The sequence below is a fragment of the Muscardinus avellanarius genome (genome assembly GCF_963383645.1).
Source record: "Muscardinus avellanarius genome assembly, chromosome: 8".
NCBI lineage: Eukaryota > Metazoa > Chordata > Mammalia > Rodentia > Gliridae > Muscardinus > Muscardinus avellanarius.
In genome coordinates this window covers 70,973,112-70,990,786 of record NC_137794.1, presented here as the reverse complement: position 1 = coordinate 70,990,786, position 17,675 = coordinate 70,973,112, and the positions used below count along the sequence as shown (strand labels likewise).

Here is a 17,675-nt window from a genome sequence, read left to right as displayed (position 1 = left end):
GAATCTCATAGTTCAATTATTTTACCTCTGAACATTTTGCATATATAAGGTTTTCTGGGGAACATTTTCTATCCAAACCATCACTACTTTTGATATCTAGGCTCTTGGCCTGCCTTTAGCAAGAATTCTTTTGGATAGTTTAATAGGAATTCTCCTATCCTTGATATTTTCTCAGTGATTTTCTGTTCAATGACTCACTCTTGTTGGCTATAAATCTCCACCTGTCTATATTATATTGTAGTATCTGTCTTCCTTATTGAAATATTACACTAGTCTTGAATAAGTTGTTCTTACAATATCAACAACTATCACAACAATCTTTTCTTTAATGATTGACACATACGAATTATCTAGTTTGTAGCTGGGCGTGGTGGCCCACACTTGTAATACCAGCATTTAGGAGGCTGAGACAGGAGGATTGCGGTTTGTGGGCAGCCTCAGCTATAAGTGAGGCTCTTTCCAACTCAGTGGGAGCCTGTATCAAGATAAAGAATAAAAAATATGGCTGGGGGTGTAGCTTGGAGGTAGAATGCCCCTGGGTTCCATCCCCAGTACTGCAATAAATAAATAAAATAAAAAATAAAAATAGAAAACAATTATCTAATTTCTTATCATGTAGGTATGGAACTGGTTAATCTTTCATAAATCCACAATTGAAATCCAAAATCCTGAAATTAGAAAATAGATTGATTTTAGAGATCATTTAGCTGTCATTCTGTTGGATGAAAATTCATCTGCTAAGAAAACCTTGCTTGGGCCAGGCCTGCGGGTGCACGCTTGTAATCCACGTGCTTGGGAGGCGGAGACAGGAGGATCACGCAGGTCCAAAGCCAGCCTTGCTGGCTTAAGAGACCCTGTTTCCAAATAAAAATATATAAGAAAATAGGTCTGGGGGTGTAGCCCAGAAGTAGAAGGGCTTCCAGGAACCCCAGTACCACCCAAAAGAAAACAAAACAAAACCTTGCTTGAAGACTTTTTTTTTTTTTTTTTGGTGGTACTAGGGGTGGAACTCAGGGGCATTCTACCTCTGGGCTATATTCCCAGACCTATTTTATATTTTATTTGGAAACAGGGTCTTGCTAAGTTACTGAGAGCCTCACTAAGTAGCTGAGGCTGGCTTCAAACCTGTGTGATCCTTCTGTCTCAGCCTCCCAAGCGTGGGGATCACAAGAGTGCACCACCACGGCCAGTGAAGACTTTTTTTCTTTCTAAATCATTACTTAATAAGGAAGTCTGTCTAAAATTTTTTGGACAGTTCAGAATATTAGATTTTTAAAAATATATTTATCCAAAATTCTTTCTTTTTTTATTCATTGGTCTTGAATCTGGCCTTCAAGTTTGTAAACAATAAACTAATATTTTCCCACATGACAGCCATTTAACTATGTAGAAATATCGTCTTTGCCTGTTCTAAGCATTTTCCATAGAGAAAAAAGTTCAAGTATCTGTACCTACTTTTCTTTGCCATTGTAGTCACTGTCCTGTGGCTTCACTCTAGCTAGTTAAACGTAACTGCCTTAGGGCATGTTGTGTTCTCACTGTGTTCTAGACAGTGCAGGGACTCTGACTTACTAGGTCTTCTTACTGTAGCTAAAAGTAGCATCAGGTCTTTTGGTTGCCTTCCATTTCAAAACATAGTCTTTATCACATGACTGTTACTAAGCTAGATCTCTTTCATCTGTTAATTTATAGAGTATGCTTTTATACTTGAATTAGGATTTTTGATTTCAATTCATTTCTTAATTCAGATGTGATATTTTTGAATTTCAAGTCTGTAACTGAATCTGCTAGTGACAGTAATAATCACATATTATCTGCAGATTTTATAAATATGTTTATTATGCATTTATTCCAAATCATTGATAGAAATACTGAACACGACACTGAACCCTCTATCATCTGTTGTTTATGGATTGGCCTTGTTTGGCTTGGAATCATAGGTGGTTTCAAATTCTGGCTCTGCCCTTAACTTTGTGGCCTTGAGTACATTATTTAAGTTCTTCAAGCCTCAGTCTTCACTTTCACAAAATGAAGTTGGTAATAATAGTATTTATCTTGTTGGCTTGATGTGGAGCTCAAATGAGAAAATATATCATTTAGCCAAATGACATAAAAACATTTTTAAATTTTGAGAACCATTCAAAATTTATCTATTATTTAGAATAGAAAACTTAAGATGTATAATTTGTTCCTTATGTACTTCGTGTTTTTATTCAGCAGGAAATACACCTGTTAGCTTAACTGTGGATGGGGAGTTTATATATTGGATGGCACAGGACAACACTCAGATTTATCAAGCAAAGAAAAGAAATGGGGCCATGGTCTCCCAGGCGAAGACCCTCAGGAGTAAGCGCATCTTGGCTTACAGTTCAGTTATGCAGCCTTTTCCAGGTAATAAAGGCTCATCCACAGCTGGCTTGCCTCCTTTGTCCAAGGCTGTCCCTCCAGCCACTTTTGAACTCTTGGCTTTGCTCAGAATGCTTCAGTCTTCAGTGTACACCGATTGCTGTTTGACTTGGGTCCCAGATTACCTTTCTTAGTGTACACAGCTTGGGCTGCAGTAGCCAGCTCTACACATGGCAAACCTTTGACCTGTCATTCTGTCTGTTCTCTTTTTCTTCTCTCATAATTTCTCTTCATTTGGTCTTTTTTTCACCTTTAATGATATTTTAGCCTTTCCAATGGTATAAAAAGCATTGCATAAAATCTCAGCTCCTTTTCAAGGTAAAGTGCTATATTTGTTGTAGCATAATGGACTATGTATTGTGTAACATTTTGTATTGATGTAGTGTATTAATATATAGCATTATTATGGTAGTATGTGGTAAATTTATGTATAAACTTATATTGCTCCCCCTTTTTTTTTGGTGTTACTGGGGATGGAACCCTTCTACCTCCGGGCTACATTCCCAGACATATTTTATATTTTATTTGGAAATAGGGTCTCAAGCCAGCAAGGCTGGCTTTGAACCAACGTGATCCTCCTGTCTGCCTCCCAAGCGCAGGGATTACAAGCTTGTGCCACCACGCCTGGCTCATATTGCCATTTTTAAGTCTCCCTTCCTTCCTTCTTTCCTTTCTTCTCTTTCTTTTGTGGTGCTTGGAATGAAACCAAGGGCCTTGTGCATACTAGGGAAGTGCTCTACTGATGAACTATACCCTCATATCCCTATATTTTCTTCCAGTGTATCAATGATAAAGTTTCTTAATGTTGGGTCCATAATCCTACTTTTCTCCTAAGCTCTGTGAATTTTATGGCATTGCTTTTATAATGCAACAATTTATAGGAATACATGTATCATATAGCAGAACCAACTATATGTCTTATGGCATTATTTTTATAATACAATGATTTACAGGAATACATGTATCATATTATATCACCAACTCTATGTTTCTTATGGGGGTCATAATAAACTTTTTAAAATATAAAAACAAACCAACCAAAACAAAATCAGTGTTGCATTGCTTCATTGGTGAAATTCAAATGTAGAGCAGTTTCTGAATTTTTATCAAGCTCTCCTTGACATTAAGGTTCAAATTTTATCCTAAATTAAGCATAACTTTCTCTTAGACAAGGACAAAATGAGTGAAATAATCTTCCTTTGCTTAAATGTATTTAGTTAGCCAGGAGTGGTGGCACACACTTGTAATCCCAGCATTCGGGAGGCTGAGACAGGAGGATCGTGGTTCGCGGACAGCCTCCCCTACTTAGTGAGGCCCTCTGTAACTCAGTGAGACCCGGTTTCAAAATAAAGAATAAAAAATAGGGCAGGGGGTGTACCTCAGAGGTCGAATGCCCCTGGGTTCCATCCCCAGACCCACAAAAAAAAAATTAAATGTATTTAGTTATAAAATATGTAGGTCTAGATATATATATATATATATATATATATATATATATATATGTGTGTGTGTGTGTGTCTAGTTGTATATAATATAAATATACAATATATAAATATATAATATATAAATATATAATATATTATATATAAATATATAAAAAGTATAGTATATATAGGTCTAGTGTATATATATACTATATATATGTATATATATATATATATACTAGACTTATATATAAATATAGTTTTTGGTACTGATAATTGAACACAGGGGAATTATATGAACTATACCCCCAGCCTTATTTTTATTTTTATTTTGAAACAGGGTCTTGCTAGGTTGATGAGAGTCTCACTACTTGCTGAGGCTATCCTTGAACATGCGATCCTCCTGTCTTAGTCTCCCAAGTACTGTGGCAACAAGTGTGTGTTCACTTTAGTTCATATTTTTGTAAGAAAATTTATTTTCACTTTGAAAAAACGTAAGAGATGTTGAAAATCTATATGACTTCTGGTTTTTTTTTTTTTTTTTTTTTTTGCCCAGCATGTAAGGACCTTGAAAACTGCCACTTACCCAACAAGTAAGCAGTGAAACAAATGGAAAACTCAACTGTTCTTTGATCCATAAGGAAAGTGAGATCACGGGGCACACTGCTGTCCCCCAAATTGGAAAGCAAGATGATGAACTTAGAGAATTACAATTTACTACAGCAAAAACCACTGTGGGAACCAATGCTGAGGACATAGAAATCTGAACCATAACTGATGAGTTGCTCAGGGACTTAGTACGGGCAACTCTGAGATTAGAGGCTCCAGGGCGACCCAGCCATAGGGGAATGCCTACCCTTTTTTGAGTTTTACCCTCGGGAGATTTCTTAGAGTGAATATCTTAGCAAATCTTGTGTGTTTCTAGCAGGAAGAAGGGTTAAGGCTCTATTTTAAAATATACTAGAACATTCTCTTTCTCCTAACAAGCTCTTTCCTCAAGAAAAACTATTTACTACAGCCTAGCATTCTGGGAGTTAATCAGAGTATAATTTACCTTGGGAAATGAAATACTCAAGTCTAGCCTTCTCCAGCCATACTGTTCCACCTAAGAGAGGGGACTGAGAAGAACTTTTGAAATTCTAATTCCAGAGATACAGACTCACTAAAATTCTGAAACCTAGTCTAGGACCATGGAAAGCTTTCCCTCCTCCCTTACCACCACATTGTTAAAGGCCTATTAACAGCAATTTCTTTTACCCAGTGTATCATGTCTGTTTGTCAAGAAAAAATTACAAGGTTGTGCACACTTGTAATCTCAGCATTTGAGAGGCTGAGGCAGAAGGATCGTGGTTTGCGGACAGCCTCAGCTATTTAGTGAGACCCTTTGCAACTCAGTGAGACCTTGTTTGAAAATAAAGAATGCAAAATAGGGCTGGGCGTATAGCTTGGAGGTAGAATGCCCCTGAGTTCCATCCCCTGTACCACAAAAAAGAAAAAAAGAAAAAAAGAAAAAAAATTACAAGGCATACAAAAAGACATAAAACATAGATTGAAGACTCAGAGCAAATATAATGAGACTCAGATGGCAGGGATGTTGGAATTATCAGACTAGGAATTTAAACAGCTATGACTAAATGCTAATAGCATTGATGGATAAAGTAGTCAATATGCAAGAACAGATTTGGTTAAGGCAAACAGAAATGGAAATTTTAAAGAAAAACAAAAAAATGACAAAGTTAAAAATCCACTGTATTAAAAATGAAGAATGCCTTTGGAGGGCTTATTAACAAACTAGGTATGGCTGAAGAAAGGATCTTTGAGCTTGAGGACATCTCAGTAGAAACCTTCAAAAATTGAAGAGGAAAGAGAAACAGACAAACAATATAACAAAATATATAAGAACTATGGGACAATTAAAAAAGTGTAACGTATCTATAATGTGAGTATCAGAAAGGGGAGAAAAAGAAAAGGGAAGTGAAGAAATATGAAACAATAATGACTGATAATCTCCCCAAATTAATATTAAATACCAAACTGTAGCTACAGGAAACTCAGAGAACACCAAGGAAGATAAATATCCTGAGACAGGAGGATCGCAGTTCATGGGCAGCCTTCGCTACCAGCTACTTAGTGAGGCCCTTTGCAAATCAGTGAGATCCTGTTTCAAAATAAAAAAATAGGGCTGGGGTGTAGCTTGGAGGTAGAATGCCCCTGGGTTCCATCCCTAGGACCGAAAAAAAAATAAACCTCTACTAAGTCAATCATATTCAAACTGCAGAAAATCAAAGATTAAGATTTTTTTTCTGAAAGAAGCTAGAGGGATAAAACACTTATCTATAGAGGAACAAAGATGAGAATTATATCTGACTTCTCCTAAGAAAGCATACAAGTTGAAAGAGTGGAGTATTTAGTATTTAGATAAAAACTACAAACTGAGAATTCTATACTTATAATTATATTCTCCTTCTCAGAAGAAGGAGAAATACAAGATTTCTCAGACAAAAAAAAAGGCTTGTTTTTGCCAGTAGACCTGCCTTGTAAGAAATATTTTTAAAATTTTTTAGAAAGAAAGAAAATGATATAGGTCAGAAACTCAGATCTCTACATAATGAAAGAAAGAACATCAGACAAGGAAGATGTCAAGGTATAAAACAATAGCTTGTTCAAAGCAATAGCAGCAATGTATTTTATTATGTATATATGCTGGTGTATGTGCATGTGTATATATTCCTTGACTTAGGATGTGGTTATGTCTGGATAAACCTATCAGGTTAAAAATATAGGAAGTTGAAAATACGTTTACTACATCTAAACAACCAGACATCATTGTTTAGCAACACATTGCACCATAGGGTATTGGTTGTTTGCCTTCATGATTGGATTGTGTGGCTGACTGGGAGCTGCAGCCTGCTGTCACTGACTGGCATTGTGAGAGAGAATTGTGTTGCATCTCTCTAGGCCAGGAAAAGAGCAAAATTTAAGTTTTTTTTCTGTTGAATATATATAACTTCTGCATTATTGTACAGCTTAAAAATAACAAATTGAATCATTATAAATAAGGTACTGTCATGTATACATGCTTATATTACTTATGTATAAATCTTACATATAAATGAAATGAATGACAGCAATGATAAAAAGGGGAGGAGTCAGGCACTGTGGCTTTTTTTTTTTTTTTAAGTTTTCTGGAGCCCAGCGTGGTGGTACATGCCATATTCCAGTACTTAGGAGGATGAGGCAGGAGGATTGGAGTTCAAAGCCAGCCTTAGCAACTTTAGTGAGGGTTTGTTCCAAAATAAAAAGGGCTGTAGGTATGTATATCTTGGAGGCAGAGGAATTATAATTATTTTGGATTATTTGATATTTTGTATTATAAGGTACTTTTATAACCATAAAGTGATACATGTTATTTAAAGGTGGACTTGGATTACTAATAAATGTATATCACAAACTCCGGGGCAAATCTAAAAATAAAAAGAAGAGGAGGAGGAGGAGAAAAAGGAAAAAGAAGAGATTCTAAGAGAGGAGAAATCATATGAAATGCTCATTTAAAACCACAAAATGTAGAAGAATATTGGAAGACAAAAATAGAAACAAAGAACCAAGCATCATATACAAAACAGTAATAAGTACGGTAGTTATTAATCCAGTTATTCCAATCATAACTTTGAATAGCAATGTTTAAAAATCACCAATTTAAAGACAGATTGATGGAGTGGATTAACAAACAAGACTCAACTGTACATTGTATATACAGAACTCACTTTAAATGTGAAGAATATAAAGATTAAAAGTAAAGGGAAAAAAAGAAGAGGAGGAGGAGGGAGAGGAGAGAGAGATATTACTGATTTTAGGTCAGTAAATCTACTTTATATGAAACTATAATGGTGGATACATGCTATTTTACAAAAAAATGTACAAGAGTGAACCCTAGTGGAAACTATAGCCTTTTAGTAATAGTGATGTAACAAATCACTACTTTGGAGGGGTATTGGTAATGGGGGAAGCCACACATATGTGGAGATTATATATATATGAAATCTCTGTACCAGCCTCTAAGTTTTACTGGGAACCTAAAACTGCACCAAAATAAATACATGCAGCATCTATTTGCTTATTTTATTTTAGTGGTACTGGGGATTGAACCCAGGGGCATTCTACCTCCAAACTATACTCCCAGCCCTATTTTATTTTTATTTGGAAACAGGGTCTTGCTAGGTTGATGAGAGTCTCACTACTTGCTAAGACTGTCCTCGAACCTACAATCCTACTGTCGCTACGTCCCAAGTACTGAGATTACAAGTGTGTGCTACCATGCTGTGCATACAACCCTACCCATAAGTGCACATGCACACACACACACACACACACACACACACACACACTTAAAAATCCTAAAGGTACCATTTTTATTCATTAAAATTTTATTCATTAAAATTAAAAATATCATTAAAACAATGCTCCCATTATATATATTATATATTCAATATGTATTAATATATATTTGCTATACTGGGGAACCCAGGGGCATTCTACCTTCAAAGCTACATGGATAGCACTATTTTTTTATTCTTTGTTTTGAAACAGGGTCTCACTGAGTTGCAAAGGGCCTCACTAAGTAGCTGAGGCTGGCCATGAACCACGATCCTCCTATTTCAACCTCCCAACTGCTGGGATTACAAGCATGCACCACCATGCCCAGCCCATTTTATATATATATATATATATATATATATATATATATATATATATATAAAATGTAATATGATATATAATATATAATACATACATATATATATATTTATTTTTATTGGTGCATTGTAGTCATATATCTTAACGGGGTACAAGATGATGGAGACATACATGCACGCATCACCCAATCAGCCCTTACCCAGCTCCTACCCCATTCCCTTCTCCTCCCTCCTTCTCATGTTTGGCTTAGTGATTGACATTGATATGTTTGTTAAAGTACATCATGTGGATTATATTTTTTAAGCAACAACTTTGTTTTACTACTTTCTGGGAACATTATGAAGGATACTTTACCTCCATCTGCTGGAAACTTTAAGCAATTACAAGTCACCTTGTTTCTTTTTCCTCTCAAAGCATTTAATATCTTCAAAATGTATGGGGTTAAAAAGTAAAGATAAACTGGGTGTGGTGGCGCACGCTTGTAATCCCCGTGCATGGGAGGCGGAGACAGGAGGATATTATGCAGGTTCTAAGACAGCCACGCTGGCTTAAGAGACCCTGTTTCCAAATAAAAAAGTATAAAATAGGTCTGGGAGTGTAACCTGGAGGTAGAAGGTCTTCCAGAAACCCCAGTAACACCAAAAAAAAAAAAAAAAAAAAAAAAAAAGTAAAGATAAGAAAAGAAGAAAAAAGTATGGGATAAAATTGTCTTCCTATCCTAAATGACATTTTCAACACCTCAACATGTTCTAACATACCAGTTAAATAGAAATGTCAAAATGTCAAAAATACCAATCAACTTTGAAACAGATTATTGGCTAACATGAGTATTCCATTCCCAGTTTAGACTAGAAATCAGCACAAGTGAATACTATTGTATAAATATTAGTTGAATGGAGAGTAGACCATTTTGAAACTTTAGTAAAATTATCCTTCTCAAATCCTTATATCTTCTGAGTGTTCTGCTAATGTTTATTAAAAATGGTCCCAATGTGCCAGGGATAGAGTAATATGTTAGCACCTGGGGGAGGGACCGTTGTCTGTGCTCACAGTAGAGCCGGAGTGACCTTCCCAGTGTCAAAACTTAGGAAGTGAAGGAGCAGGCTTGATCAAGTCATTTGGCACTTTGGTACCCCCCCCATTGTCTTATTAAATGCAAAGGATGTATTTTATGTTGTGATAACACAAGTTCATAAAAATTGACAGCATTTAGTAAGAACCTAAAACATGTCAGGCACCCTCTTGGGGCTCTAAGGGAACAAAAATAAATCAAACATAGTTTTAACCCAAGATCTTCATACCCTAGTGGTGGATAAAGAAATAAAGGACTGCGCTGGGCGTGGTGGTGCACGCTCGTAATCCCCGCACTTGGGAGGTGGAAACAGGAGGATCCTGCAGGTTCGAAGCCAGCCTTGCTGGCTTAGGAGACCCTGTTTCCAAATAAAAATATAAAATAGGTCTGGGAGTGTAGCCCGGAGGTAGAATGGCTTCCAGAAACCCCAGTACAACCAAAAAAAGAAAGAGAAAAAAAGAAAGGACTGAAAGGAAAGCAAAAGCAAAACCAAACGTGGCTCATTCTATGGTAGAAGAATGTCAGGGGTGCAGTGGAAACACGGGAAATGCTCTGGCCTGGATTAGTGCAGGCAGGGCTTCCCAGAAGGATCCCTTGGTGAGGTAGATATTCCAAACTGAAGAGACAGCTTGTGGGAAGGGCTTGCTGCTGGGCTGCAGGCACAGTTTGTAATAGAGCAATGCAGTAAGAGTGCAGGTTGACTTTGCATAGTCAGCGATGGGGTCGAGCAGGGGACAGGTGCCAGATTACCAAGTGTCATGGACCATGAGTCATGTTATGTTATTTTGTGTTTTCTTTTCATGGTGTCACTGTATTTTTAGAAGACATTTTACATCATACTTAATCAGAGTGAACAGATTAGAAGTTGTGTTCAGCTGCAAGGGTCAGAAAGATGAGCCTGTACTGTGGTTGGGCCATTTCATTGGTCAATAAGCATACCATCCTCACTCCCACTGTAGTCTCTGTGAATACCACCCCTGGAGTTGTGCAAGGTGTAACACATTTGGTTGTAGGTTGTGTGCACACAACTCCACAATGCCATAAAGCACCTCGACTTCTTCCTTTTCACAAATTTCTTCAGCATGTCTGTTAGTCAGCTCTTACATGACAGATGCTGCCCCTCCAGGCATCATGTCTGCATCCTGGACAGGGAGAAGGCCAGGGGCAGGGGTGTGTAACAGTTAAATTTCCTCTTTATTATTGCTCAGACAAGAGCAGTTCTAGGAGGCCACAGAGCAAATGCCCACATTATATCTGATGGGCTAGATGATGTCACATGATTGCTCCGGCTGTAGTTAAACCACAGAAGCTGAGTTTTCTCTCCAGCCATGCTGCCCTGCATGAATCACACATGTGAGTTTGAAGAAGAGGATGAGAATATTGTATAGAATCTATCAGGATCTGCAGCTCACAATATCAAGGAACAGAATTTTTTGTTTTTGCAAAGAAAAGCTTATTTCAAAAGCATCTTCCTATTAATCCTTTCAGGCAAAAGTTATGTTTGTCTTACAAATCTCTTTTTAACCTTTGCTATTACCCTTGATGTTAAATAAATCTACCATTCATCTTATACTTGTATTTAATCTTTGTTTTCTTCTTTTAGATAAGGAATTTCTATCCCTAGATTTGAATATTGCAGAACCAACTATACTTAATGCCACAAACACTAGCCTCACCATCCTATTACCTCCAGCCACGACGAACCTCACGTGGTTCAGCATCACCAGCCCTACTCCAACATACCTGGTCTATTATATGGAAGTAAATGGCAGAAAACACAGCTCTGACCAGAGATACAGACTGCTGGTAAGATCGAAGCTAGTGGCTTTTGTCTCCTCACAAGATGCCTTTTTTTTTTTTTAACTTGAAATATCATCCACAGTGAAGCATTTCCCGTATGTTTTGAGATGTACTACTACACATTTGTACTACTCTTGTAGCTGATAATTAATCAAAACATTTTGTGTTCTAGTCTTCTTGTCTGGGAGTAAGTTAAGCTTCCAAATATATATATACACATACTCAGGCCAGCTGATGGTCGCCATGGTGATAGTTTCCTGAGTGTCTTGAAAAAACTGGGTTTGTTCTACTTCTATGTTGTCTGTCCTCCAAGAGTGATAGAAACTTGCTTTTGTAGCTTATCTAGCAGATTGAAAATTGAGGAGTAAGAAATGAGTCGGATAGAAAGAACAATGCCACATGCCTCTTTTTCACAGCACTTATCTAATATAAAATTATATACTATTTTTATGTTTGTATTTCCTATATGGTGTGAAATGCACTGTTATGCAGGAATTGTGTCTGTTTGTAAATCGCCACTGTATCCCTACCAGTTGCATTAGAAAAAAGTAGTCTCTAGATATTTTTTGAATGATACTATTTATTTCAACACTGACATTAATGTTTTACTTGTCCTGGCAATAGAAAAAATGTGTGTGTGTGTGTGTGTGTGTGTGTGTGTGTGTGTGTGTATCTCCAATATTTTGCTTTGTGCTTGGCTGTATTTAACCAATTCAAGAGACGATATTAACTATTACCTGTTGGACATTTAACAGTATATGCTTTGCCATAAATATACATGATTCTTTTCTATTACCTGAATTTTATGTTTTAATTTTTCTTTATACTTTCTAAAAGGGGTTGTTTCAGAGATAGGTTGGATCATGTGGCTGACCAAGAGTAAGCTTTCAGAATTTCTGTTACTAGAGCCAGTCTGTCTTCCTGTCTTCACATTGACTATGATAGTTTAAGGCACTGGTTCCCAACCTTAGCTTCACCCCAGATGATGCCATCAGAATCTCTGGGAGTGGAACAGTATTTTCTTACAGTTTCCTTGATGATCCCAAAACACCACCAAAGTTGAGACTCATTGGCCTAAGGAATGTCTTTTAACTCTCTTTAACTTGATTTCTAAGAATGACTAGAAAACTTAATCTTTAATGTGTGCACTTATGTGTTGCAACTTTACAATACTATCTTGCTGAATTTCTAATGTAATGCCAATGGAATAGCTGCCTTCCCATATGAAGTTTATCGTTTCACAAAACTGACTGAGGGCTGCCAATCATCTGGCATTTACTCTGGAAGATGGTATTTATTCATTGAAAACTCAGGTCTGGGTAGATTACAATGGTAGCATTATCACTAACTACCCAAGATTTAAAAATTAATCAACTTTTTTGACTCTTTAAATCTTTTTTCATTGGTTAAATAATTTCTATTCATTTTATGAGATATAAGACTTGGATATTGATTTTCAAAAATTAATTTCAGGAATCTCAGGAGAGTATAGCTCTTCTTGAAGATTTACAACCATTTTCAGTATATATGATACAGACAGCTGTAAAGAATTGTTATTCAGATCTTTCGGAACATTTGCCTATGGGAAAAGAGATTTGGGGAAAAACGCAAAGTGGAGGTGAGTTATGAGCTGGTGTGGATTTCCAGAGTAGAATTTTGTAATATATGTGATGTGTATGTCTATATTTGATTTTCTTAATCTGGATGCTAAGTAATAATGATTGTGTGAGCATTTTTAAGTTCAAGAAAGAAAACGAATTTGGAGAAAAATGTTTTGATGACTTGACCCTTACTCTAGCCACTGAAGATTATGAATAACATCCTGTCAAGATGGAGAGGAGGCAGGAGGTAAAGTGTCAAAGAGTTTGACCAAGACACACATTCTTTGGTCACTCTCTTTCCATATACTCACAGGTCTCTGTACATCGGAGACAGGAGAACATGCCTTCCTCTATCTGTATTTCACTGAGGCTGATGAAGTTCAAAGGAATATAACATTGCTGTCTTCAATAAAATAAGTCTAGAAATTAAAAAAGATGTCCCAAGAGGTGGTGATTATTCCTTTCAGATGTTTCTGATGATATTCACAGATTTCCCCCAAGTTGGACAAGTCACGATTGACCATGTCATTGAGCTGGGCTCAGAACGATGTGGTCATTAGACAGAAATAGGCGAAAGCCTTTGGGGTGGCCTGCTAACTTACCATTCCATAAGAGGCCGGCTTTCCTTCTGGACAGCTGTTGTTCATTCCACTCCCATGAGAGGACTGTTCCACAGCCAAGGCTGCCTCACCTCTTCCCATCTTTTCATGTGGTTCCGTACATCCCTTATCCTTTATTGCTCTTTGTTTCAGTGCCAGAGGCAGTTTGGCTCATTAACACCACTGTGCTGTCAGATACCAGCCTCCTTGTGTCCTGGAAAGAAACTGAAAAGCCAAATGGACCTAAAGAGTCAGTCCGCTATCAGCTGGCCATCTCACATCTGGCCCTAATCCCCGAGACTCCTCTAAGACAAAGTGAATTTCCAAATGCAAGGCTCACACTCCTTGTCACTGTGCCGTCTGGTGGACAACCATATGTGCTAAAGGTAAAGAATATATTGGGCAGTTTTTATTTGCTATTCTCAAGCACAGGGTCCTAAAAAGGTTAAGCAACTGCTCTCTTTTGCACAAAGGTTCTGACCTGCCATTCTGAGAAAATGTGGTGTGCTGAGAGCCGTCCTGTCACTGTTCAAATGTTTGACACACCAGAGAAACCTTATGCCTTGGTTCCAGAGAACACTAGTTTGCAGTTAGACTGGAATGCTCCATCTCATGTCAACCTCGTCAGATTTTGGTTTGAACTCCAGAAGGTAGACTTTTTATGTAAATCTTTGTGTAAATCTTCATGTAAATATTATAGTGATACACTGAGAATAGATTAAGTTTTAGTAATTGGTACTTGTTTTCACTACTAAATATTTGTGTGTATGTTTGTAATGATATGGGGCTATGTGTGTGTACACATTTGTAAAGATGGGTTAAGAATGTTCAGTTATATCTTAAAAGCAAATCAGTATACCCAGGGCCTCGCTATTTTTCCTTAAGTATTATTTCTTCTCTATTTATGATACAGAATAAATTGGAAATCTTTTTCTATGCTTAGAGTAGTCCATTCTATAAATCAACAATATATTTGACAACATTCATTGATTCAGGTTTGGTATGTAGAAACAATAAGTTATCTAGGCTAATTTCTAATAGAAATATTTCCCAGAGAGATTGATTTGCTCTTTAAAGCTCTTTATAAAAGGGAGTAAATTATAGTTTACTAATTTTATGTTTTGCTTAGTTAGGATATTATCAGCAAGGTTATCTGGCTTACCTTGCATAACAGTTTGATGTTTTCTATCAAAACCTGAAAGAAATGAATAAACAAAACCCCTAAAACTTATTTTAAAATGTTCTTTCATCCATTCTGGGGTTGTGCAGCAACAGAGGAGAAATAAAATGTAAAACTAGTTTAGAATACACTAAACAAACTAAATTTCAGTGTTGGTTTATAAACATTAAGTTGTTCTTTATCCAAAACACTTCATGCTTGAGCCAGTGCCAAAATGCCCACTGAACTTTAAGGCATCAATTAATATGATTCATCCGCTGAGGTCTCCAAGATGGTGGCAGCCACAGCAACCATAGCTGGTAGCGGCCAAATAGGACAGGTATTCCTCTGAGAAACCCCGGACATCAGATTTTGGCTTAATATCTGATCGGGACAATATATAGAAACATTTACAGCCATGACTTCCTAACGAAAATATAGAAAAGAAGAGACTGACCAAGATGACGGAGACGGCAGCAGCAGCGACCGGTATTCGGGAGAGGTAGATAAAACCAATCCAACCCGCCCTGAACTGTTGGAGAAATCTCTCCCCCCAAAAGAGTGCTCCCACCCCACATGCTCAGGAATTCTGGACAACATACTATGTAAGAAAAATGCTCCAGTGGAGGGCCAAGATGGCAGTGGCAGCAGCAACAGCCAGTATCAGGGAGAGGCAGGCAAATTCATTCTAATCTACCCTGAACTTTTGAGGAAATCTCCCTAAAAGTAGAATGCACCTGCCCCACATGCTCAGGAACTCTGGACAACATACTATGTAAGAAAAATGTTCGGGATGCTTCAGATGGAGCTCCGCATGGTCAGATCAGCCAGCGCCGTATGTCCCATGAGCCAAGGGCACTCCTGGCCGCCGTGCCCCTCTGCAGAGTGCTGGGGCTGGGTGTGCTCAGAGCAGCAGAACCCGCTCTCCGTGGTGAAGCTGTGGGCCTCCGCTTTTGGTGGGGAGATAAAACACATTGCTACTAAGTACTTGGGCCCCCAACTCCTGCAAAAGATACGTACTGTTTTATTTTATTAAAAAATATTGAAGAAGGAGGAAGATGGCAGTGGCTGCAGTTGTAGCTGCAGCGGCAACCACAGCTGCATCAGTGATGGTTAGCAGTGGCCGAATAGAATATGCATCCCCCTGAGAAACCCTGGACAAAAGAATTTGATTTAATAGCTGATTGGGACAACACACAGAAACATTTCCAGTCATGACTTCCTATCTGAAATATAGGAGAGAGAGTGGAAAATAGCAGAATTAGAGGCAAGACTGCAGCACGACGCCCGCCACTTCAAGAAAGTGATTTTTGGATGGATAGCTCAGAAGAGATCAGAAAGAAGACTGCTCCTGCCACATATGCACAGGAATACTCAACAACATACTCAACGAGAGCCCAAGAAGGTGGTGGTGGTGGCCAGCATTCAGGAGAGGCAGACAGATCCAACCAAGTCCACCTTGAATTTTTAAAGAAATCTCTCCAAAAGTAGACTGTTCCTGCTCCACATGTTCAGGAACTCTAAACAACATACTATGTAAGAAAAAGTTTTGTGGAGACTGACCAAAATGGCGGTAGTGGTGGCGGCCAGTATTTGGGAGAGGCAGACAGATCCAATCCAATGCACCTGAATTCTTGAAACTATCTCTTCAAAGGTAGACTGCTCTTGCTGCACATGTGCAGGAATTTTGGATAATACACTATGTAAGAAAATTGTCCAGAGGAAGTAGGAGGGAGCCCTGCCCATATTGCTGGGTCGATTCACTGTGCCGGGTGTACCGGGAGACCTCAGCTCATGGCCACTGTGCTGCGCTGAGGGTCAGGGTGTGCTTGGAGCAGCAGATTTCGCTCTCCATGGTGAGGCTGTGAGCCTCCGCTTTCGTAGGGAGATAAAATCCATTGCTGCTAGGGAATTGGTCTGTCAGCTTCTGCAAATGACACATGCTGTTTTCTCCTACTAAAATATATGTGGAGGGAAAAATGGGAACCTCTGTAAATGTCATGCCCACATTCCCAGGAACCAGAACCTGCCAGGCAGCGAGCCTGGAGTCTGCTGCATGGCAAGGCCAGGTCTAGAGCCAGTGAGGCTGGGCCTGGAGCCTGTTGAGTGGCAGGCCTGGAACTAGGGCCTGCTTCACAGCAAAGAGCCAGCAGATTTCTTCAACTATGTGGCCAGGAAGCAATAGAAGCTGCCACTGCCTCACCTAATCTCTCAACAGATTTCCAGATCCAAGTGACCTCTATTTAAGAAAAAATTGGTTGTGAGTAGATCATCCTGTCAAAGTTACTCACCTTCTGGCTTTCAGGTTTTCAGTAAGTGGGAATAAGTGTGGAGAAATAGAAGCTTTTATACATTGTTGGTGGGATTGCAAGTTGGTACAACCACTTTGGAGAACAGTATAGAAGGTCCTCAGAAGAAGGAAAATGAACTTACCATATGATCCAGCAATACCACCTCTGGGTATCCACCAAAAAGAATGAAAACCAAAATACCAAACTAATGCATGAACAACCATGTTCATAGCTGAACAGTTCACCATTGCCAAACTGTGGAACCAGCCAAGGTGTCCTTCAACGAATGAGTGGAATTTCAAAACTATGGGATATATACACAATGGAATTTTGCCTAGCCATAAGGGAGAACAAAATTATGGCATATACAGTGAAATGTCACAAAAAATATCAGATGCTTTTATTAATGTGCAAAATACTAGGGATAAATGGGTAACAGGAGGAACTCTAGATGAAGAAAGAACCCTATAGAGGAATAAAGGTGACATATCTGAGGGGATAAAAGGGAGGATAAGGGAAACTCTTTAAAGCACATGATGTACTTACACATATCAGAGTCAGTCAGGAAGCCAAGCATGGGTAGGAGGGAGGGGGAGGGAAGGGGTTAGAGATTGGGTAGGGGCTGATTGGG

General features: G+C 38.3%; 1 protein-coding gene across 2 annotated transcripts in view; it reads left to right on the top strand.

Annotated features, from left to right (window-relative positions):
- The window catches only part of ROS1 (ROS proto-oncogene 1, receptor tyrosine kinase), a gene marked incomplete at both ends in the record, with an annotated part of 148,486 nt that overhangs the window by 79,863 nt on the left and 50,948 nt on the right, over window positions 1–17,675 (top strand). The window contains 5 exons of one of the 2 annotated variants that reach the window (XM_080700734.1): window positions 2,221–2,391; window positions 11,198–11,400; window positions 12,868–13,012; window positions 13,748–13,980; window positions 14,068–14,244. In XM_080700734.1, the coding sequence (XP_080556860.1) occupies window positions 2,221–2,391; window positions 11,198–11,400; window positions 12,868–13,012; window positions 13,748–13,980; window positions 14,068–14,244 (929 nt within the window). Of the gene's footprint in view, window positions 1–2,217; window positions 2,392–11,197; window positions 11,401–12,867; window positions 13,013–13,747; window positions 13,981–14,067; window positions 14,245–17,675 lie in introns of both variants that reach the window. The other variant, XM_080700733.1, reaches the window with a different exon arrangement.